This window comes from Amblyomma maculatum, chromosome 1, assembly GCF_055883805.1.
Source record: "Amblyomma maculatum isolate TAMU_Amacu chromosome 1, ASM5588380v1, whole genome shotgun sequence".
In the NCBI taxonomy this organism is placed as follows: domain Eukaryota; kingdom Metazoa; phylum Arthropoda; class Arachnida; order Ixodida; family Ixodidae; genus Amblyomma; species Amblyomma maculatum.
This window is the reverse complement of record NC_139344.1, coordinates 299,002,564-299,025,584: the sequence shown is the minus strand read 5'-3', so window position 1 is coordinate 299,025,584 and position 23,021 is coordinate 299,002,564. Positions and strand designations below refer to the sequence as shown.

At 45.5% G+C, this 23,021-nt stretch overlaps 1 protein-coding gene across 1 annotated transcript in view; it reads left to right on the top strand.

The window, feature by feature from the left end:
• SMC3 (structural maintenance of chromosomes 3) overlaps window positions 1–23,021 on the top strand; it is a 295,374-nt gene that overhangs the window by 178,166 nt on the left and 94,187 nt on the right. The window contains exons 17-21 of the mRNA XM_084591644.1: window positions 744–894; window positions 14,315–14,467; window positions 18,215–18,281; window positions 18,347–18,428; window positions 20,269–20,460. Of these exons, the coding sequence (XP_084447770.1) occupies window positions 744–894; window positions 14,315–14,467; window positions 18,215–18,281; window positions 18,347–18,428; window positions 20,269–20,460 (645 nt within the window). The remainder of the gene's footprint in view (window positions 1–743; window positions 895–14,314; window positions 14,468–18,214; window positions 18,282–18,346; window positions 18,429–20,268; window positions 20,461–23,021) is intronic.

Here is a 23,021-nt window from a genome sequence, read left to right as displayed (position 1 = left end):
ACCCGTCTGAAATGGAAGGGGCCTACCCAAGAAGGGTCGTATACAAAAGGCCCGGGTGGGGTAGATCTTATCTGCTTGCACCCCGCAGCGCGCATCTTTTTCCCTCTCGGGGTCTATCGGGGAGTCGGGGAGTATTTGTACCAGCCGGTTGAGATGTCCCCCAGCCCGGAGACAGCGGCCGGTGGCGAAAAACCGGAAGCTGCAACGTCCAGCAGCCTCTCGAAGGCGAGGCGTCAGCACAGTCACCCTCGCTTGGAGCGGGATTCCTGCGCTCGTGTGAATGCCGCTTTAGGGGGTCTATGTGATGAAGTGAATATCTGTGCCAAGTGGTTCCAGCTAGGATGGCAGGCCTCCAGTGAAAACGTTGTCTCTCAATCACCGCTTTGATACATACTGGCGCTTTGGCCAGCTGCCGTTGCGTGCAGGCAATTCGACTAGTGTACTGAGTTTTTTGCGGCCTCTGGGATTGCTGCAAGTGCCTTCTAAAATTTTGTTTTTTTAGTAAGGGTTGCCTGAGCTGCTGTTCCTTCAGTGGCAAAAGTGCTCTTGCATGCATTCATGATGAAATTTTATGCGCTTTACCTGGTCGTTAAGCAAGATTTGACTGCATGTGGAAGCAGTACCTGCAAATTTTGTCAAAAAAAGGCTCTTTCTTTTTGTTTTGGGTGAAATCTTGTTAGATGTTGGTTGAATAATCCAGATTTGCTGCGAGTTTTTATATTGTGAATGTTGTCTTTTTTTAGGATGCCATTCCCATGATCAGCAAACTCAACTTTGATCCGAAATTTGAGAGTGCTATGAAGTACATTTATGGCAAGACACTTATCTGCCGTAACCTGGAAGTTGCCACTCAAATCGCACGCACATCGAACCTGGATTGCATCACGTTAGACGGTGGGTTATTTGATGCGCAGGTCTTCAAGTATCGTTGCTATCACTGTTATTTTCACTTGAGAGGTAAAGCCTGCAGGGTAGTCGTTTTATCACTTTTTTCATGATATGTTCTCCTGTGTTGTGCTGAATTATTTGGTTGTTGCCTGTTAATGGTACTGAAAATGAGGCTGCTATCCTTGCAGCTGCCTGCTGCACTTCTTTGAAGGGCACAGCAAACATAGTCCTTCTTTGCTCCTTGCTTACAATTTTTACTAGTTTGTTGTGAGTGCAAAACCCATCGTCATGAAGAAGCATCATTTGCCTTGGTGCAAAGGCATCCATTTAAAGAGGGAGTAAGCATTGCTGAAAAAATTTGGTTCCAAAAATATTGGTGTCATACTCTGCACTCTTGCACTGCGTCATAATGTCTAGGCAGGAGACGACAGCAGCAATTATTGACATAGAAACATTGCTTCACCAGCAAGAAGCTTCATCAAGATACTTTGTTGGGCGAGTTGGTACTTATTCATTATTAATTTAAACAGCGCGGACACGAAGACAAAGGACAAGATAAAAAGAAAGCCACAGTACAAGCGCTGACTCACAACTATGCCTAAGCCCTTTACTCCAAGGCCCAGATAAAAACAAACATGAAGAAAATGAAACAATCACATGAAACAACACCTGGGTTCACCTGCTGCACAAAAAGTCACTCTAAAAAGACATCTCTTTGCTTGAAAGAGCAAGAGACGTCTTGCTGACACACTTATTGTCCGTTGAAATAAAATACGATTCCACTATCTCTCTCGTCATCTTTTCTTTGTGGCGATACAAAATCCCAACCTGGTCAAACTTAGGACTGCACTTCTTCTCCTTCTTCATTGTTTCACATGAATGGCAATGTGAGACCAGAAATGTTTTGTCCTTGCCACTTTCCAAGTTGTTCCGGTGTTCCAGTAGTCACTTGTTAATACAGTGTTCTGTTTGTCCTATATAACAGGCTCCACAAGAGAGTGGAAGCCTGTACACAACACCTGTCTTGCATCCAACAAATGGGTCTCTATGTTTCACCCCACATTCTTGCTTCTTCGATTCTCTTTCTCTTTGAATAGCCGGACAAATCCTCTTCATCTTGAGCGGGGCGGTCAATTCGACGTCAACACCATACCTCTTGCCTACATTTTTGAGGCCATGTGAAATTCTGTGCACATACGGTATCACCGCAACCTTCCTCTTCTTCTCACCCATGCTGGGCAGGGATTTCAGTCTGTGCATTCTTTTAAGGCTCCTCAGTACCCGGCAATCGGCCTCATTAATAACTGACTCCCGATAACCGGCCACTGCAATTCTTGTCACTTGTCTTTCAAAACTCTTGCCCATGCCGTGGTAACACGATTTCTTCAACGCATTTAATAAGCATGCTTTGATCATCCCATTCTTCACTAATTTGGAATGCCCCGAATTGGTGCTTAGCAAGGGCTTCACCGATCTCAGGTTGCATTCTCAACAAACATGATCCTCTCCGAATTGAATCAATAAATCTAAATACTGTAACCGATCGTCAACTGGTTCTTCATCAGTAAATTCCAGCCCTGATCCACACTCCGTAAAAACATCCATAATGTCCCTCATTCGTTGATTGAATCCTTCACGGTTTCTGAATATTAAAAAGTCGTCCACATACCTGAAGGTGGAATGATGTAGGCCATCCAAGTTATCCTTCGGGTGTCTGTCCACGTACATTAAGAAGATGTCACTCAAGACCGGTGCAACACTCGACCCAATGCATACTCCAGCCTTCTGCGTATAGAGCTTGTCCTTCCAGCCTATGGTGGACTCTAGGTAGAACCTCAGAAGTTCGAGAAAACTTCCAACACTTACACCTGAGGCGTCAATGAAGTCACTTTCATTATTGTGTTCAGTAATGCACGTTTAAACACACTTAAGAAGGCAGTCATAGGGGAGGCTATAATATAAATCCTTGACGTCCATGCTGAAGCCAACACATTTTCTTGGGTTGTGTTCTTTGAGGAATTAACAAGAGCTTCAGAGTTAAGTATCCTTAGGGGGTCTGATAAAGTCAACGAGGAAAGGTGTTTCTGCAAATATTTGGACACCAGGTGCTGCCACGTGCTCTTCTCAGATACGATGGCTCTGAACGGAACATCTCACTTATGGGCTTTTGCCGAGAAGAATACTTCCAAATGTAATTGCCTGCATTGTTTCACCTGTTCACGTATCCGTTCAAGCCCAAGATCACCTAGTAGAGCCATAGCCCTCTCTTTTACCATGGTCGCTTTCATAGGAAACCTTTTGAAATTCTTCTCAACAGCAGCCTCCGCTTTTTGTTGAAACTGATTCTCAGAAAAAATAGTAAAATACCCTTCTTTATCTTATAGGTTCAAGATTCTGATAGGTCGCGATGCATCCATGAGTGCTTGGAAGTGTTAGAGCACACAAAAGAAGGATTAAAGAGGAAACAGTGCCCTATTAACTATATTGCTAAATGGATGGCCTCGAGAGACCTCAGAGTTATACTATCAGATAAAGAAGGGCATTTTACTATTTTTTCTGAGAATCAGTTTCAAGAAAAAGCGAAGGGTGCTGTTGAGATGAATTTCAAAAGGTTTCCTATGAAAGCGACCATGGTAAAAGAGAGGGCTATGGCTCTACTAGGTGATCTTGGGCTTGAACGGATACGTGAACAGGTGAAACAATGCAGGCAATTACATTTGGAAGTATTCTTCTCGGCAAAAGCCCATAAGTGAGATGTTCCGTTCAGAGCCATCGTATCTGAGAAGAGCACGTGGCAGCACCTGGTCTCCAAATATTTCAGAAACACCTTTCCTCGTTGACTTTATCAGACCCCCTAAGGATACTTAACTCTGAAGCCCTTGTTAATTCCTCAAAGAACACAACCCAAGAAAATGGGTTGGCTTCAGCATGGATGTCATGGATTTGTATTATAGCTTCCCCCATGACTGCCTCCTGTTCAAATGTGCATTACTGAAGACAATAATGAATGTGACTTCATTGACACCTTAGGTGTAAGTGTTGAAAGTTTCCTTGAACTTTTGAGGTTCTACCTGGAGTCCACCTTCATAGGCTGGAAGAACAATCTGTATACGCAGAAGGCTGGAGTATGCATTGGGTCGAGTGTTGCACCGGTCTTGAGTGACATCTACTTAATGTACGTGGACAGACACCTGAAGGATAACATGGATGGCCTACATCATTCCACCTTCAGGTATGTGGACGACTTTTTAGTATTCACAGACCGTGAAGGATTCAGTCAGCGAATGAGGGACAGTATGGATGTTTTTACTGAGTGTGGATCAGGGCTGGAATTTACTGATGAACCAGTTGATGATCGGTTACAGTATTTAGATTTATTGTTTCAATTCGGAGAGGATCATGTTTGTTGGGAATGCAACCCGAGATCGGTGAAGCCCTTTCTAAGCACCAATTCGGGGCATTCCAAATTAGTGAAGAATGGGATGATCAAAGCATGCTTGTTAAATGCGTTGAAGAAATCTTGCTACCACAGCATGGGCAAGAGTTTTGAAAGACAAGTGACGAGAATTGCAAAGGCCGGTTATCGGGAGTCAGTTATTATTGAGGCCAGTTGCCGGGTACTGAAGAGCCTTAAAAGAACGCACAGACTGAAATCCCTGCCCAGCATGGGTGAGAAGAAGAGGAAGGTTGCGGTGATACCGTATGTGCACAGAATTTCACATGGCCTCAAAAATGTAGGCAAGAGGTATGGTGTTGACGTCGAATTGACTGCCCCGCTCAAGATGAAGAGGATTTGCCCGGCTATATGGGGAGAAAACCTGGGCCAGGGGGCGCTGCGCTGCTCTGTGCGTCAGCGCCCTCCATGGAGACCCCGTCAAAACCTCCGCGCAGTGCGGCCGCGTCGTCTGCTCCCCGCCGCATAGAAAAGCATGCTGTCGTCTGCTCCGCGCTGGTTTCCAGCACGTGTTTGCGCGCGCGCACTCGGTTGTTTCTCTCCTCCTCCGGCCGCATTCTGGCCGCCGTCGCGCTCCAACAAAGGGGGCAAGAAAAAAAAAAAAAAAAGAATGAAAAAGTGACGGCGCGCTTTTTTGCAAAACTCGTGAAAGTGTTTTTCTCTCTTCTTTCTTTCGTGGTAAAACGATGGTTGTTGGTTTTTTTTTTAGGTATCTCGTACCGGCTCGTATCTCGCACCTCTGTTTGTAACTGGCGGTTCCGCAGCAGCCATCGCGGAACCAAGTCGGCCTAATGCCATCACTCGGCGCTTATAAAGGGAAAACACATACGTTAATCGTTCTATCCTCATACGCGATCCTGCTTCGGGAGCTCAAAACTGCGCATTCGCTAGAGGAAATAACTGAACTAGGGATTGCACAGAGTAGCTATGGAATTAAGAAGACAAAGGTTTACTTGGAGAGATGTCCCCGCCTGCATGAAAAGTTGTCAGGCATTTCCTCGCTCTTCGTCTCGCGGAGAGAGGAAACTGCCGAAAAAGTGGCATGCCTCGGCTTCTCGTCAGTGATCCAGGTCGTTAAGAAACCTCTCATCGTTAAAGGTAGATCAGTCATTGATTTCGGATGGCAGCGCCACAGCAGCGAACTCCCCCTGACTGCTGTCAGCAGGAACCAAAGGGTAAGGCGGCATGCTTTGAGCCTTTGTAGGGAACGCGTCCTAAACGCGCCGAAAGCAGGCACCACGGCGCCGGCAGCATCGCCTAAAACGTCTGTCCCCAAAGAGTTGAATAGGTCCTTTTCAAGTGAGCAGTCACAAATGGAAAAGAAGCTCCCCAACCAGCGCCCGGAGCACGTCGCTGTGTACACGCGTATCAATTCTCAACGAGAAGGCTGGACCCTTCATTCTCTGAACAACATGGAAGAGACATCAAGAGGTGCCGCCTCAAGTCCTTCAAAATACCTGTCGCTTGCCTCTGCCTTCGAGTACCGAATTCGCGTTCATGATATTTTTTTTTTGTCTGAGACTGCCAACAAGCGCTTTTTGAAAACAATGTCCGCGGCGATCAATTAATCATAATTTCTCACTTTCGAAAGCACCGATAAAAAGCGTGCCTCCAGCCAGCCTCTATGTCAGCCGGGGCACAGAAAAAAGCAAAAATAAGAAACGCCACTGGCAAAAAGTGCCGGCTTTGTGCGCACAGACGCACGACCATCCCCCGTCGTCCTCACTCTCCTTCTCCCGCTCCGCGTGCACGTGCGGCTGCCTGTAGCACGCGCTCCTGAGCGAGCGGGCTGCGCAGACTCCGCAGACAGCCGCACGCAGCGCGGGCGCGGATGCGTGTAGGTTTTGTAGTTCCTCTCCGCTCCGCTGGAAACCGAGCGCTGGTGTCGCGGAGCAAACTCCAGCTTTGGTTCCCTATTCACAGAGAAAGAGAATCGAAGAAGCAAGAATGTGGGGTGAAACATAGAGACCCATTTGTTGGATGCAAGACAGGTGTTGTGTACAGGCTTCCACACTCTTTTGGAGCCTGTTATATAGGACAAACAGAACACTGTATTAACAAGTGACTACTGGAACATCGAAACAATTTGGAAAGTGGCAAGGACAAAATATTTCCGGTCTCACATTGCCATTCATGTGAAACAATGAAGAAGGAGAAGAAGTGCAGTCCTAAGTTTGACAAGGTTAGGATTTTTTATCGCCACAAAGAGAAGATGACGAGAGAGATAGTGGAATCATATTTTATTTCAACAGACAATAACTGTGTCAGCAAGACTTCTCTTGCTCTTTCAATCAAAGAGGTGTTTTTTTGGGTGACTTTTTGTGCAGCAGGTGACCTTAGGGGTTGTTTCACGTGCTTGTTTCGTTTTCTTCACGTTTGTTTTTATCTGGGCCTTGGATTAAAAAGGGCTTAGGCATAGTTTTGAGTCAGCGCTTGTACTGTGGCTTTCTTTTATCTTGTCCTTTGTCTTCGTGTCCGCGCTGTTTAAATTAATAATGAATAAGTACCAACTCGCCCAACAAAGTATCTTGATGAAGCTTCATGCTGGTGAAGCAATGTTTCTATGTCAATAATTGCTGCTGTTTGTCTCCTACCTAGACATTATGACGCAGTGTAAGAGTGCAGAGTACAGTTTGGCCTTTAGGAATTATTGAATGACCCTAGAAAACTGCTGAAAACCATTTCCATCTCAGTAATTTTATCTAATCAACGCCTGGAGTATGGTTTTCTGAGATGAAAATTAAGTGACAACTGCACTGTACATTTCGTGTGGCGAAGCATCCTTAAAACGCGACATTGCTGGAGAGTCTCAGAGGAGTGCATGCACTGCTGTCTCTAGCCGTTCTGTGCTGTTGCTCCAGGCATGGTTAATGAGTTTGAATTCTTGAGGTTTTACTGCAGTCTGTGTGTTGTAAACTTGGAAGCCCGAGTCTTCTCAAGCATTCTTTGAGCTCTTGATGCTTTGATCAACTTGATGCAAGAAAACTGTTTTGTATGAAGGACCACTGATTAGGCAGTTGCCACGTTCACACATATATTGCGATCACCAATATAGGGGGAGCTTCAGACCTAAGTAATAAAAATAAAATTATATTGGGATCATAATTTTCAAGCCATGAAACCACAGACGAGGGGTTGGAGAAAAATGAAGACTGGAGACTCCACATGAAAAGGTCTTGTAATAACCACGCAGCGAAAATTTGTTTTTCTAGATATTGTCAGGAACTCTCTCATTTACTCTGTGGAATTGAAATTACTCAATCAATTGCGGGACCTGTTATTAAGAGCTGAATGCGATTCACGAAAATTAAAACGCGAAAATATCTCATTTGCAGCAGAAGGGTTAATGTTTCTTTGTATACATGTGAATGCACATTCTACTCAGGTGGAAGCTACATATAAAATGCTCTGAGCATGCAATTGCACGACAATCGGCACCAAAATTAACATATCAGCATATACCGAAAAGCGCGCCTAAGATGCGAGCGAACCCACGTATCTTGTATTAAGTTCATAGGCACCAACTAGATTACATCTGCAAGCTCTTCAGAAATTAAATCAAACAGCGCATCAAATGGTTTAATGCGCCTTACAAATCTGGGCCTTAATGAAATGGGTATAATAAAAATGAAATACTGGCCCCAAATCCCACGTCGTACACGATGTGGTTGCTGACCTGCCACACACACTTAGCATTCACGATAACAGCGTTGTCTTTTACAATCTGCTCCGCAGAATGCACATGGCTGGCTAACAGCTCTCCCTTTTTGACATTTGCGCTGCGAAAATAGTCACCGCTGTCAGCTATTTTCCTAAAACCACATCAAAGCGTGTACATTGTTGCAGACTCGCTTCAAACACCACTTCGTCCAAGCGCGAGTTTGAAAAGTAGAAGCAGGAGCGCGCGTGCGCAAAACAGCTTTCTTTGAGCACAGAAATCCAAGCGTGTGCAAAGCGAGTAGACTGTGGTCAGGGCGCGTGCAAGCAGCTTTCAACAACGCGAGCGCGCACAAAGCGAGTTGCTTTCGCGTGCAGAAGCCGCAAAGACACGAATATCTACAGGGGAGCTATTCACTCTGCCCGATCAATCACATGGCGTTGGCTGGGAAAGGGCGCCAGTGAATACACTGGCGCCCGCAGCGCCACCCTGCGATGCTTGGGTCCCCTATAGGCTTTTCAGGTGATGATTGCATATTTGATTTGTAATTATGAGTGAAAATGCCACTAGAAAAGCAACCGATAACAGGTGATGCAATGTTTTAACAGCTTTTGGCTTCCTTCGTAACAGTGTTGGGAAGTTTAGCAAAGGTAGGTCAAGGGCAGTAGTGTCATTTTGGAAAAATACAACTGCCATTTTTGTTGTGTGGCACTGTGATTATGGATATGAAGTTAGTGGTGATGCTATTTGGGGTGAGCCCCGCAGGGGACACCTGTTAAAGCAGGTGTTTGTGTGTTTTGTGCGACACCACGAACCCCGAGCACCCACGCTTAGCTGTGCGTGGCATCGTCGTGTCTGGGAAAAAGGGGATCTTGGTGGTTGAGCTGATGCCAAGCATTTGGACCTTTAAGGCCCCTTGGCAGAGGCAACACACCACTTTGGCCATCGCTTCCCATGGACAGCACCTCCGGCCTGACCCGACCGGGGGAAACCAGCAGTCGCCCTTTCCTATCCTCCTCTACATCTTTCACTTTCCTATCTTCTATCGTACAACTGTCCTGTCTCCTCTTCCTTTCCTGCTTTTCCCATTTTTCCTGGCGGCTAGGGTTAACCCTGTGTGGCTAACCACTCTGTGTTACGCCATATTTGGTTATAGTCGGGGTGTACGGCTGACGCGGGCAGGACTCCCTTGCACTGCACGTTCATGTCCCGTCCCCTCGTTGGGCTCCGTGGTGGGTGGCCGCTACCCTGGCCGAACAACAAACTTACCTTTATAGCCTCTAAATCCTCTAAACCTGATCGCCCCGACAAACGGAGGCGGACAGAAGTTACAGCAGAATTCCTTGGAAAACCAAAGAAAAGCTATGCTAAGTTCTATGTCATTCACTCCGAATTTGAAGAAAAACCAGCCCGAACATTGTCCCCATTCTTAGTATCAAAATGTTTAACAAATGCCTTAGGCCCAAAGTGTAAAGTGTCTAAACCAGCAAATGAAGACCTGCTTCTAGGGCTATGCCATGAAGATCAACAAGGGAAACTAGCCAACATCCAATCTCTTGGGGATGTCCCTGTGACCGTGACCCCACATAGATCCTTAAACACCGTTCGAGGAGTAATATCTGATTCTGACTTCCTTCACATAAGTGAAGAAGAAATGCTAGATGGTCTCACTGACCAAAATGTCATGAATGTCCATAGAATCAAAATTAGAAAGGACAACAGAGGAATTGCTACAAAGCATCTAATCTTGACCTTCAATTCCAGCTCACCGCCAGAGGCAATTGAAGTAGGATACCTTAAAGTTGAGGTTCTTCCATACATACCTAATCCCCGAAGATGCTTCAACTGCCATAAATATGGTCATGGATCACAAAGCTGTCGTGAACAAAAAACTTGTGCTAAATGTGCTTCTAAAGAACACCTTGCGGAAGACTGTGATGCTCCAGTGCCTCACTGTGCCAACTGTGAAGGAGCACATCCATCATATTCACGATCTTGTCCAGCCTGGAAGAAAGAAAAAAATTATCACGATAAAGACAAAAGAAAACATATTGTTCACTGAGGCAAGAAAACGGCTTGAAAAAAAATCCATTCATCTTCACCGCTAAGGCACAATATGCGGACATGGCACGCAGGGGCGGAGCGCCAGACCGCAACCTGCACCTACCAAGGCGTCTTCGGACGCTATGGAAGGGCCATCCATGCCGCACCAGGCAGATGCAGCCGAGGCTCCTCTGCCAGCTCTGAAAGAGGGTTTGCCAACCTCTGAGTCGGGAACCCACAAGGTTTCCCAATCCAGAGGGAGGCCCCTAACTAGTTCGTCCGTGGCATCGTCGCGGGCCTCCAGTGCCTCCAGGGAGGCGGTGGACGTCACCCCCAACACGGTTGTGTTGCAGGGGAGGCAGAACTCGTTGGAAAAAAAAGGGAAAACCGAGGGTAACTCCACCCACACACCACAATATAGCCTACATAGTACAATGGAATTGTAGTGGTTTACTCCGAAATTATACGGACATCACAGATATACTTACATAATGGTACCTACAGCTTTGTACCTCCAAGAGACAAACCTTGGTCCAAAGAACACAAATATACGAAATATAAAACCTTCCGAAGAGACCGAGAACAGGCAAACAGACTCTCAGGAGGCGTTGCGATCATAGCACAAAGCGACGTCCCTGCCACAGAAGTACCACTGAAAACTTGGAAGCAGTGGCAGTTAACATAATCAGCCGCAAAACAATAACAATATGTTCTGTGTACTTACCACCACACCTAACCTTTACAGTAAATGACGTAGAAGAACTCATTCAACAGTTACCGGAGCCGTTCGTGGTAGTTGGAGATTTTAATGGGCACTTTTCCTTTTGTGGGAGTGAACGAACCGACACGAGAAAGCAAATTATAGAAGATTTTATTTAGTCTAATAACATATGTCTATTAAACACCGGAAAGCCGACATATTGCTGCCCCAGCTCGGGCAACATGAGCTGCCTTGATTTAGCTATTTCATCATCATCATCATCCATTTTTAATAATTTTAACTGGGATGTTTTAGATGACCCTAGGGGGAGTGATCATTTACACGCTATTTTAAAACTATCATCCTCTATACCCATCATCCCATCAAAGCCACGGCGTTGGAAGCTTCACCTCGCTGATTGGTCAGATTTTAAATCAAATGCCTCATTAGAAAAACAGTACTCTGAAGAATTAACTACAGACGAAATAAATGAAAGGTTCTCCACATGCATAATATCAGCAGCGTTATTAGCAGTCCCGCAAACATCCGAATACGCAAGGAGAAAGCACAAATATGGTGGACGGAGGAGTGCAAAGCACAAAAAAGGAAACGGAGCAAAGCGTGGGGCATCCTCCGTCGATACCCAACTGCAGAGAACTTGATTACCTTTAAAAAAGCAAGAGCCAGAGCATGGTACGTCCGGCGAAATGCCGAGAAAACCTCTTGGCATAATTATGTATCATCCATTAACAGCTCAATCCCTGCAAAGAAAATGTGGGAACAGGTTCGAAAGTTCATCGGCGATTATACCCCATTTACTCTTACAATGTTGACGACACCTGGAACACAAACAACACTCAGGCAAACATTTTGGGCTAAAATTTCTCTAAAGTTTCGAGCTCTTCAAATTATACAGCCACATTTCAAAAATGCAAGGCAATAACAGAGAAACAAAAACTTTCCTTTCGTATATAACAGGCCAATCACATTACAAGAACTAAATACAGTTTTATCTCACGATAAAAAAACAGCACCAGGCCCAGACAACATACATTATGCTATGCTTGCGCACCTCTCTGGAGCTGCCATAGAGGCTCTGCTGAAAGTTTTTAATAAAATTTGGGACACTGGAATAATACCTTACGCATGGAAAAAAGCAGTAATAGTACCATTTTTAAAACCCGGAAAGCCCCCTACAAAACCTGCCAGTTACAGACCAATAGCTCTGACCAGCTGTATAGCAAAATCTTTTGAAAGTATAATAAACATCAGACTCACTTTTGTTCTCCAGTCCCGGAGACTACCAGATATACCCAATCCTGCCTAAGGCCTGTGACACAGGCCGGCAGTATTTGCTAAATAAATAAATAAACATCAGTGCGGATTTAAAAAGTCATCTTCTACAACTGATCACCTGGTCCGGCTTGAAAACACAGTCAGGGAAGCGTTCATCCACAAACAGCATTATATCGGGGGTCTTCTTCGACCTGGAGAAGCCCTACGATACAACGTGGAGGTTTGGCATCCTGCGTGACCTGGCCGAGCTAGGTATCCGTGGCAGAATGCTAAGCTGCTTGAGTGACTTAACAACCGTACATTCAAATTCCGCTTAGGCTCAACTTTTTGAACTAACTTTGTGCAGGAAAACGGCGTTCCCCAGGGTTGTGTCTTAAGCACACCCTCTATGTGATGAAAGTGCTCTCAAGAAAACGCTGGGGGTCCGATAGGGCATGTCTTTTACATATTTACCATTCTCTAATACGCTCTAAGTTAGACTATGGCTCAATAGTATACGGCTCTGCCAGGCCATCCTACTTAAAACGGCTAGATCCAGTTCACAATCTTGGTTTACGTTTATCACCTGGTGCTTATAGAAGTTCTCCAATAGCTAGCCTCTATGTGGAAACTAATGAACCTGCTTTAAAAGATCGAAGAACTGCACTAACTTGTACATACGTCCTCAAATCCGTTCTATGCTTAAACATGTCTGTTACTCTATTGTCACGAAATGCCCTTCCCGAATACTCAACAACAAGCCTCAAGAAATTAAGCCTTTGTTCTTGCGCTTTGAAGGAAAATGCCGAGAGCTGGACGTATTGAATGAAACTGAATGGATTGCACCAAGACACGAACCACTCCCTCCGTGGTACACTCTCCCTGCAGTTGTTTACCTCACGCTAACACATTTTCATAAAATGCACACTCCACATGAACACATATTGCAGGAATTCCTGGCACTAAAAGAAAAATATACGAATTACATTGCATTTTACACACATGGTTCAAAAACAAGTAACTGTTTTGGAAGTGCAGTAGTACAAGATGAAACAGAAGCAATAACAAGGCTACCTCCTTATACATCAGATTTCACTGCTGAGTGCCATGCTGTTTGTACTGCTGTAAAAAAAAATAAGAAATGAGAACATTAAAAAAAGCATCATTTACACTGACTCTTTAGGTGTCCTCACTGTATTTAACTCTAAAAATGCAGTTGAACCACTTATTGGCAACTGAATGCACTCGATAGTACAGATACCGTCCCAAAAACATAATATAACATTCTGCTGGGTCCCCAGTCATGTTGGGATTAAGGGTAATGAGAGGGCAGACGCATGTGCTGCACAAGCAAGATCCGAAGAAATGAAACGTGAGAACATACCACACAGTGATTGTATAAAGTTGGTGCACAGGAAACTAAGAGCTAGATGGCAAGCTGATTGGGAAAATGAAGAAAAGAACAAGCTACATTCTGTAAAGCCCATTTTAGGGGAATGGAAATTATGCCGACATCAGGAACATTTTATTGAGGTTATTTTATGCCGTCTACGCATAGGACACGCACACATCACTCATAATTTTCTCTTCACAAATAAAGACAAACCAGTGTGTGAATTGTGCGGAGATGAGCTCACAGTCAATCACATTTTAATCTCATGCATGCAACTTGAAAATCTCAGGAAAAATTATTTTACTGTATTTTATAATGAACACATTCCATTTCATCCTGCATTGCTTTTAGGTGAACAAGCATTCGTCGATTTCTCTCTAGTTGTACATTTCTTAAGGAAGCCAATATTTTAAATCGAATATAGAACCATAACTCTTAAGCACTTCACATGACAAATCATCTAACCTTGTGTTTGGCGCAATATAGCCATAGTTGCTCTTGCACCATAAAACCTCATATAACTAACTATTTGGGGTGGCACAGAGCAGCAATAAAGGGAACTGTGCATTCTGTGCTTTTCAAGCTCATGGATTGTGTGAAGAGCTATCTCTTGGTGTAATGATTCCATTATTGCCATGGCTGAACGTGACAGTACTAGTGCTGCTTTTTAGCTCCAATTAGCTGGCTTGTATTCAGCTATGCCTAAATTAACTTGTTTTTCTCTACCGCTCCAGGTAAGTGGATATGGAACAGTCTTGTCAGTGCACGGCTGCTTTGTGCGTAGTGTTTTCAAAACGTTGTGAAGTGAGCTTTTGCACTGTTTTGCTGTTATTTTAACAAACATGTCCTGTACAGTGCTCTTCCAATTGAGCTGCCCATCTACATGGTGCCTTTCTTTCACAGGAGACCAAGTATCGCATAAGGGCGCTCTGACAGGTGGCTACTTTGATACTCGGCGCTCGCGGCTAGACCTGCACAAGGCCCACATGCAGCTCATGAAAGAGATTACCGAGGTGGAAAAGCAGTTGGCTGAGCATAAGCAGAAGCTGGCTGATATCCTTTATGTTGCTGCCTGGTTTTATTTTAATCCTCAATTTTTTTTCATTACACTATGGCAAAATAAGCACCTGTATACAGTAAAACCTCACTCAGTTAATATGAAATCCCAGATAATTACAAGAAGGATTCACAAAGGGTGCTTCTGCAGAGCAGATGTGGAGGCTCTTGATGTTGTTGTTGTTGTTGTTGTTGTGGCTGTAGGAAGAAGGAAAAGAAAATGCACGAGCCTGCTACTGGCCTCGTGCAGACAAAAGAGAAAATAGAGAAGAAAAAAAGAAAAAGAAGAGGGAGAGAAAGATGCGCGCTGCAACAACAGCTGTCGTCCGCCACCAAAGCAGTGTCGGGTGCAATGACGGCCTACAACAGATAAACATTTGGTGGCTGGCTAGCCCCCGCCGCAAGCGGCGTTGACCTACCATCCCAGCCCCGTAGGACCAGGAACAGCCACCCTTCACCACCTTCCGCTCTTGGTGTCAAGGCACTGCCCACAATGCCCTTGAACAGAACGTTGCTTAGAGGGTTATCTTTATTAATTACTGTCGTGTAAAGCCGAACTTTTTCACCATCTGAATTTAGCCAGCCTATTTGCGGTGTGTAAGGTACCTTCAGACCAACGGTGGGTGGTACGTCCCTCCTGACGGAGCCCGCTTATTGCAGAATGCACTGGACTCCATGCATTAAAAAGAGTAAATTCTAATTGCTCATGTTGGCGGTCGCTCTCTTGGACAAACAGTAGGTACCACGAGGTCAACTTCCAATAAGAATTTTGGGGGCATGGACATGTTGTCATTTGGGGGGGATGCACCTTTTCACTTTTGTGCTCTGCTGGCACTATAATGTGTTTATATTTTTTGCTTCAAAAGTTTGCAGCACAGAGCATTCTAAATAGAATTCTTTGCCTGAGCTCGTTTTTTTTTTTTTCTTGCTGTATGCGCTTATTTTAGAAGCCTGGTTAATTGGAACATTTTTTGGGGTACCAGTAGCTTCGAAATAATGTGATTTTGCTGTATGTTTAGCACGTTATTGCTCCTTTGACATTTGCTTCCATTGCTTCAGAGCAAAAGCATTAAATGCCTCATTAGGAACAGAACTCGGTTTAATAGTAACCATGTGGGCCAGTGGTCATATAAAATCAGGAGCAGGCACAGGCCAGAAATATTCGTGTGATGCCAAAATTCTAAGGGAGCCCCTTGTAATGAAAAGAAAATAATTGAGCTGAAAAGAACATTGAAATCACCTGGACTTAGGGGGAATTGAACTCAAGACCTTCAATTTTCAAGATGGGCATGCTGCCTATAAGTTGCAGAACCTCGTGGCTCCAAGCTGAGTAAAGGTAGCGAAGGTGGGATGCAGTCAGTAGCAGTGACCCTATTAATCCACTGCCCTTCCTAATACATCTCAGGCTTTCACATTCATAGCATGTAAACAGTCCTCTATGGAGGTGTGCATGGGCCGAATTTTGAGCCCGGCCTGGGCCCTGTACAGACCTGGCCCAATACTGAAAAGGCCAGAGCCCGGCCCTGTGTTCAGACTTAAGGCCCACCGTGCCTGCTCGACGTGCCATAATTGAAGTGAGAGATGGGAATAACTTCAGGATCATGAGTTTATTTTAAACCAGCCAAAGGACGAGACACAGGGAAGAAGAGAACAGGACAAGGCTGTCTCGTCCTTTGGCTGGTTTAAAATGAACCGTTACTAACTCACCCAGTCGTCAACCTTCATGAGTTTATCTAAGATCTTAAAGTGTTACCATGTTTAAAACGACAGATTTATAGAATATAAGAGGCATGCCGCATTCATATAATTATTATTTTAACTTATTATTCAAAAACAAGTTATGCATTGATGAAGGTTCCTGGATGATGAATCCGGCAGCACTAGTTTCTGGCTGGAATGATTGACACATTCTTAGCAAGGAAATTGTGTGACCAAGTTCTCTCACCGTGTGCCTTTCACGTGTGCTTTTCATAGTGGGCACTGCAGATGTTTCAACCAAGGCCATGTTCATGCCACATCATGGACGCGTGACAGAGCAGATATCTAAACAAGCGAGGAGGTGACAGGGAACTTGGAAGCTCTCGTGTAGGGAGGATGTGTGAAAATGCTGTGCACACCATAGCTATATTCGCGCTTTTGCAAACATTGCATGTGCTCAGGATCGTCTGACCTGGCTCTCCCGAGACAAATATACCCTGGCCCAAAGCAGAGGGCTTCCGAGCACGGCCCGCAGGCTGAGCTGGGTGTGGGCTTTCAGGTAGGCCGGAGTGTCTGCGGTGCATTTCATTACATTTTCAAATATGCCCTAACTGGCCAGAGCCCAAAGCAGAGGGCTTCTGAGTGGCTGGGTCGGGTATGGGCTTTCAGGCCGGCCCGAGCTAGTGCGCAGCTCTAGTCCGTGGTGCATTTCATAGCATTTTCAAGTATACTCTGGCGCAAGACTGGCCCAAGCGCGGGCCAGGTCGGGTATGAGCAGCCCGAGTTGGTGCACAGCTCTAGTCCTCTGAGTATTTCATAACATTTTCATACTGCATACTAGCTTCTCCTACCATGCTTCAAACTCGTTTTTGTCAGCCTTGAAGACATCCACTCCAAAGGGGTAGTGAAGACAAACATGCTAGGCCTTGTGACCACGTCAACTAGTGCTTCTGAATCTTGCGCTTGAGGACTTCGCTTCTGTAGGTGACGACACTGGAACAGTGGTGCCCGAACTGGCCAGCTAAGATATCGTCTATCATATGACTCCTGCAGATAATGCAAGTAGCGATGATGACTGGGAAGTGAGGAGTGAGCTTTAGAACTGTGCTGAGGCTGCTAGAAAATAAGAGGCTACCTAGAGCAGGTACTTACTACCTGTGGCCAAATCAGCTACGTCAAGAAAGCGGTGGATTGCATTGATTTTGTCGCTAACTTTGTCGAATGCAGTGAAGTGCCACCAAACAAAGCATCTTTTTAAAAATAAATTTGTTCTTGCGCAAAGCCAACATTCCTATTTGTGTGCTTGTTTGAATGATTTGTTTGAGTTTGCGTTGAGTGTGCGTGCTTGAATGATTAGATTTCTCATGTTTATACGAAGCGATTAGTACGGAAATTTTGCATTTTTTCACCTTTGTGTTGTCCAGCTTCGAGCTGCATTTGCTTCGGTTTGTTAGCAGCCTTGTTTGTGGGAATTTGTGTTCATACTTTTTAAGAATAATATCGCATGTAACGAACAAACTTTCGCTCAAACTGCGGGTTGGCTGTAGTGATGTTTGACTGTAATTCTAGATTTTTCATCAGCATGATAAAGTACTCACCTATGGGGCTGAAACGTGGAGGCTAACCAAGCGAGTTCTACTTAAGTTGAGGACAACGCAGAGAGCTATGGAACGAAATATGGTAGGAGTAACATGGGTCAGAGAAATAACTCAAGTTACTGACATTCTAGTGGAAATTAAGAAGAAGAAATGGAAATTGGCAGGACATGTGGTGCGAACAGAGGATAACCGATGGTCGCTTAGGGTAACAAACTGGATTCCAAAGGAACGAAAGCGTAGCAGGGGGCGGCAGAATGTTAGGTGGGCGGATGAGGTTAAGAAGTTCGCAGGGGTCAAGTGGATGCAGCTAGCACAGAACTGGTTTAACTGGAGAAATATGGGAGAGGCCTTCGCCCTGCAGTGGGTATAGTCAGGCTGATGATGATGATGATAAAGTAATAAAGGCAGTGCTTGTGCGGTTCAGTTAACCTTAACTGATTACTTTTACATACTGAAAGCCAAATTAATCAAGTGGTGAGTGACATGCAAAAGGCAGAGACCAAGAACAGCAAAAACAAGTAAGTTTTGATCGTGTCTTACGATGCGCTTGTATTGACTGTGGTGTTTTCTCTTTTCTTGGCAGAGATGTATTTGACAAACTCAAAGCAGATATACGCCTCATGAAGGAGGAACTCACCGCTCTGGAGCGGTCTAAGCAGCCAAAGGTACCTGCTTTTCTTGACTGTGTTGCTTGGCGGAGTGACTTTCTACCTTAGTAGCATGAATACTGCTGCAAAGTGAAACTTCAGTCTGCAGGCAGTGTGTTTTATATCCGCAGAGAAAGCACATCTGAAAAGTTTTAGAAACCTTTACCACTTCCCTGGAAGTTGGGCAGAGGAACGGCGATAACTCTAGCCATAGAAATCAGAGACTCTTCAGTGTAAAATAGCCAAACGTAATTTTGAAAAGGGTCACATATTTCTCTTTTATCAATCCCTTTTCTATCTGTCCATTTGGTATGGGTGCCAGCCTATTTTTCCAACCCAGGAAATGAGGCCCACCTTCTACTTAAGGTTTACAAGGTACCGACTGGTAACCTGTGATGGTATACCTAGGGAAAGAAGATGCCTACAGGCTATTTTGTGCCCTGTAGTGGACACCTTCTTGGGCCTGCATGTGCAGTATTAGAGCGGTCCAAGGAAACTCCTCAGGACCGAGCTGTGCTGCGAGGCCGTACTGCTCACTTCCAGCCAAGAAGGTTTCCGAGGGCCAATAAGAATGTCCAAGAAGCTCGTCTTTTTGAAACAATTTTTGTCTCTCATTTAAGTGAATTTTACCACCGAGAAAATGAAATGTTTGCTAACTTGTTAATAAGCCCATGCTGTCATACAAATGAAATTTGAATATTTGAGTGTTGTGTTTCCTTTGCAGTCTTTCTGAATTAGCTGAAAGGTGTACAGCCTTTAACAGAGGTTTAGAATCCAGGAGAGGATGACTTCTCAGCCACACCGTGTGGCTTGTTCGGAATTCCCATTGTTTCGAAACAAGATTTTGGCCCTTCTCTTGCAAAAGCTAGGACTTTCATGAATACTGTGGAGGCCTATTGCATGGCCTAAAAGCAAACCTCCTGGGCTCAAAATTTCGATAAAGACTGTACATAGAAGCTATTGCATCATGTAAGCATGATAAAAAATGTAACCGCTTATGCAATTCCTTATGGGCATCTGAATAAAGCATACTTTCATACAATTCATTCCACTGGATAGGAAGTCTTGATTGATATTGGTTGAATTCTGTGCCTTTCCTGGGCTTTCTTACACTGTAGTGTACCAATAAATCGCCTTAATTACACTTTTAATGGTGCTTAGGCTGCAAGAGCTCTGTGTAATACACGTCTCGGTCATGGATGACACGTGGCTTCTTTAGCAAAACATTTCTTTGCTAGCAGCATCGTGCAGTTGATAAGTTCTTGTGTAGTGACAATTAGCTGTGTCTTTTTGTTTTTCAATGGTATCGAGCTGCTCCACAGTGGAATGTACTAACTGATTCAAGAAAACTGGCGGCATACCCTTCTACTATTTCTGGACATTGGAGCTATGCAAAGGGACCGACATGAAACTGTCCCTGGCAGCCAGAAAAGAGTGTTCATTTCTATGCACTTGAATTTTTGCTAAGGAGAAGGATTTGGTTTGGTTTGGTTTGTGGGGTTTAACGTCCCAAAGCAACTCAGGCTATGAGAGACGCCGTAGTGAGGACTCCGGAAATTTAAACCACCTGGGGTTCTTTAACGTGCACTGACATCGCACAGCACACGGGCGCCTTGCTTTTCGCCTCCATCGAAAAGCGGCCGCTGAGGCCGGGATTCGATCCCGCGACCTTGCGAGCAGTAGTCGAGCGCCGTAACCACTGCGCCACCCCGGCGGGGGGAGAAGGATTTGTGGGAGTGGTTGCTCCTTTTTTATTCTTATTGGTCGATGCAAGAAAATTTTTTTATTACCCCACTGGCTGTGCTTTTGTTCCTGCAGAAAAGCACACTTGTGACACTCGATGTGTGCAATGATGCAGGAGCGCAGCCTGGCAAGCTTGGACTCTAGCCTCAAGTCAATGGAGTCAACCGAGCAGTCACTGCGTTCTGAGCTGCAGCAGGACCTCCTGACACAGCTTTCGGTTGCTGACCAACAGGAGGTGGATAGGCTGAATGACGAAATTCGCCGCCTCACCCAAGAGAACAAGGAGGCCTTTAGTGAGCGCATGAGGGTGCGTTTACTCGTACTATACTGCAATTGGTAATACAGTAGAATTTCGCTTGGTTGAATCATTCCTCTCTCATATAAAAAAAATCTGAGAGTGGTTATGAGAGGTGTATATCTGACAAGTTTGCAAGCGTGTGATGCGTCAAATTGTTGCATCACCCCCAGTCGGGATAGTGCATGCCGGCAACTGCCTTCACCGCTTAACACTCGGAAAGTAACACAGTCAAACCCACTTATAACAATGTTGAAGCACCTTGAAAATATTATTGTTATAATCCATAATTGTTATAACCGGGTGAAACCGAAAAAAGCAAAGAAAACAAAACGCATGCTTCATGCCTGCGTGTTTCCCTCGGTCGTTCGGGTGTCTGCCGTTTCTTGGTGCTTGTGCTCCGATTATACTGCAGCGATCTGTGTTTCTACTGTCCATTTTGTCACATATCCCTCTTGAAGCTGTGGAAGGCTAAGAGGATGTAGGCATAAGAACACAGCAGAGTAACAAGCACGCAAAAAACACAGGAAGAGAAATCTATAATAAACCAATGACTATGCACATCCAAACTGTTCCTTGCATTGGTGAAAGCATCGGGCAGACAGAAATTGGGCCTGCTGGGTCGTAGAAGCTTTCGCGTGTGCGCATGCAGGGCCAACTCTCCCAAATTTGGATTACATCTCCCGATTGTACGGACGCAACCTCAAATCTCCCGAAAAGTGGCAGCCACAGCCCAGCATTTTTTTTTTTTTTTGTAAATTTTTTTTTTTTTTTTTTTTTGCACACTACAGCTAAGCCATAATCCTATATTGTTCTATTATATTGTTACTTGGTGGCATGACAAGCGATGGAACATGGCGACACAACAGAAACAGAACGACTTGACGACATGACGATGAGATATGCTTTAATGGCCAGCGGGCCTGGCGCGAGAGTTCCGCGCCCCGCGCCACTGCCCGCTTTGTCATCTTCGTAGCATTACCCGGGGTCACCGAGCGATCGTCCCGATCGATTGCTAGAAATCCAATGCATGACGTGACAAACACAGACACAGAATTGGGACATGAAACGCTGAAGACCACAATGAATGCAAAGATGGGATGAATGCTTGCCCCGGAGCATCAGGTCCAATCTTCCCCGTTTGCCGAAGGTCAAGGCTCATGGACACTCCAAACGGCTTGGGCGGTGGTGCTGTCTTCGCTCGAGTGGTCGTGAGGTCGCTTCGTCGTGGGGTCGATCGGGTCGGCTTTGGGTTCTTCCTGGTCGTCATGCATTTTGGTCAGGGCTGGGGTCGGGGCTGGGGAGAGCGGCTGGTTGGGTCTGAGCACAAAGGGCTGGGGCAAAGCTGGGCGGCGATCTCCATGGGCTCTCGGCCGATGGACCCGGCATACGGTTGGCTTCGACGGTGCAAGACGAGGATGGGGATGAACCGCACCTCCAACCAAATGTTACGTGGTGGCATGACGAGCGATGGAACACGGTGACACAACAGAAACAGAACGACTTGATGACATGACGATGAAATATGCTTTAATGACCAGCGGGCCTGGCGCGAGCGCTCCGCCCCGCGCCACTGCCCGCTTCGTCATCTTCGTAGCAATATGATCATGCCGGAAAGCAGCGCGGGAGCAGTTAGTTGCCAGCATGCACCTTAAATCGAGGTAGCGGCCGCCGGCACCACCATGAACGCTAGCAACAGACGGGCGCTGCCATATTGGATTTTCCGGATCAGCTCATCTCAGGCTGGTTCGCGCATTTAGCAATCCAGTCGTTATATGATCGTGGGTCATGGGTACGCTAGCCGTGCTAGGCTTCAGTTGGCTTTCCAAGGTCGTCGAGTAAAGTGAATGAAGTGCGGAACGCCGAGCTACTCTTTGTTTTTCTCCGGGTTGGAACAGTCGTTGGCGCTTTCGAAAACCAAGAAGTACTTGGAAGTATTTCGGTAATCGTACACGACTGAGTTTCGATGCTTTGACATTTCACGAAAAGGTGACAAGTATGGATTCTGTACCACGTGCGCCTGTCATGTGAGCGTTGCACACGGTGGCAAGAACGACATCAAGGTACACATCGCTTAACAAAAGCATAAGAACTATGTTCGTGCTGCAGAAGGGCAGGGCACCATCGGCATTTCCTTTGAAAACAACAGCGAAGACAGTGTGATCGTGCAGAGTGCCTCTTCACGTGATTTCTTGTCGAACACAACCTGCCGCTAAGCGTGAGTGATCACGCGGGACCTTTATTTCGAAAAATGTTCCCGAAATGTGACGACGCAAAGCGCTACGGATGCGGACGTACCAAAGCAACTGCCATTGTCAGGGAAATGGCTGCAGACGCCGAAAGCTCAATGCTGGAGTCTCTAAAAAAACAGTGCTTTCGCAATCGCTGGGGATGGAAGCAACGATAGCGCGTCGCAAATTTATCCCATCGTGGCAACTTACTACGTCGAGGAATCGCGGCATGTTGAAAGCCGATTACTGTGTTTGCGAGAACTCCATGGAGAGGCCACCGGACGGACAATTGGAAACCTCGTTCTAGACGCGCTCAAGTCGCGCGATATGCCCATGGAGAAC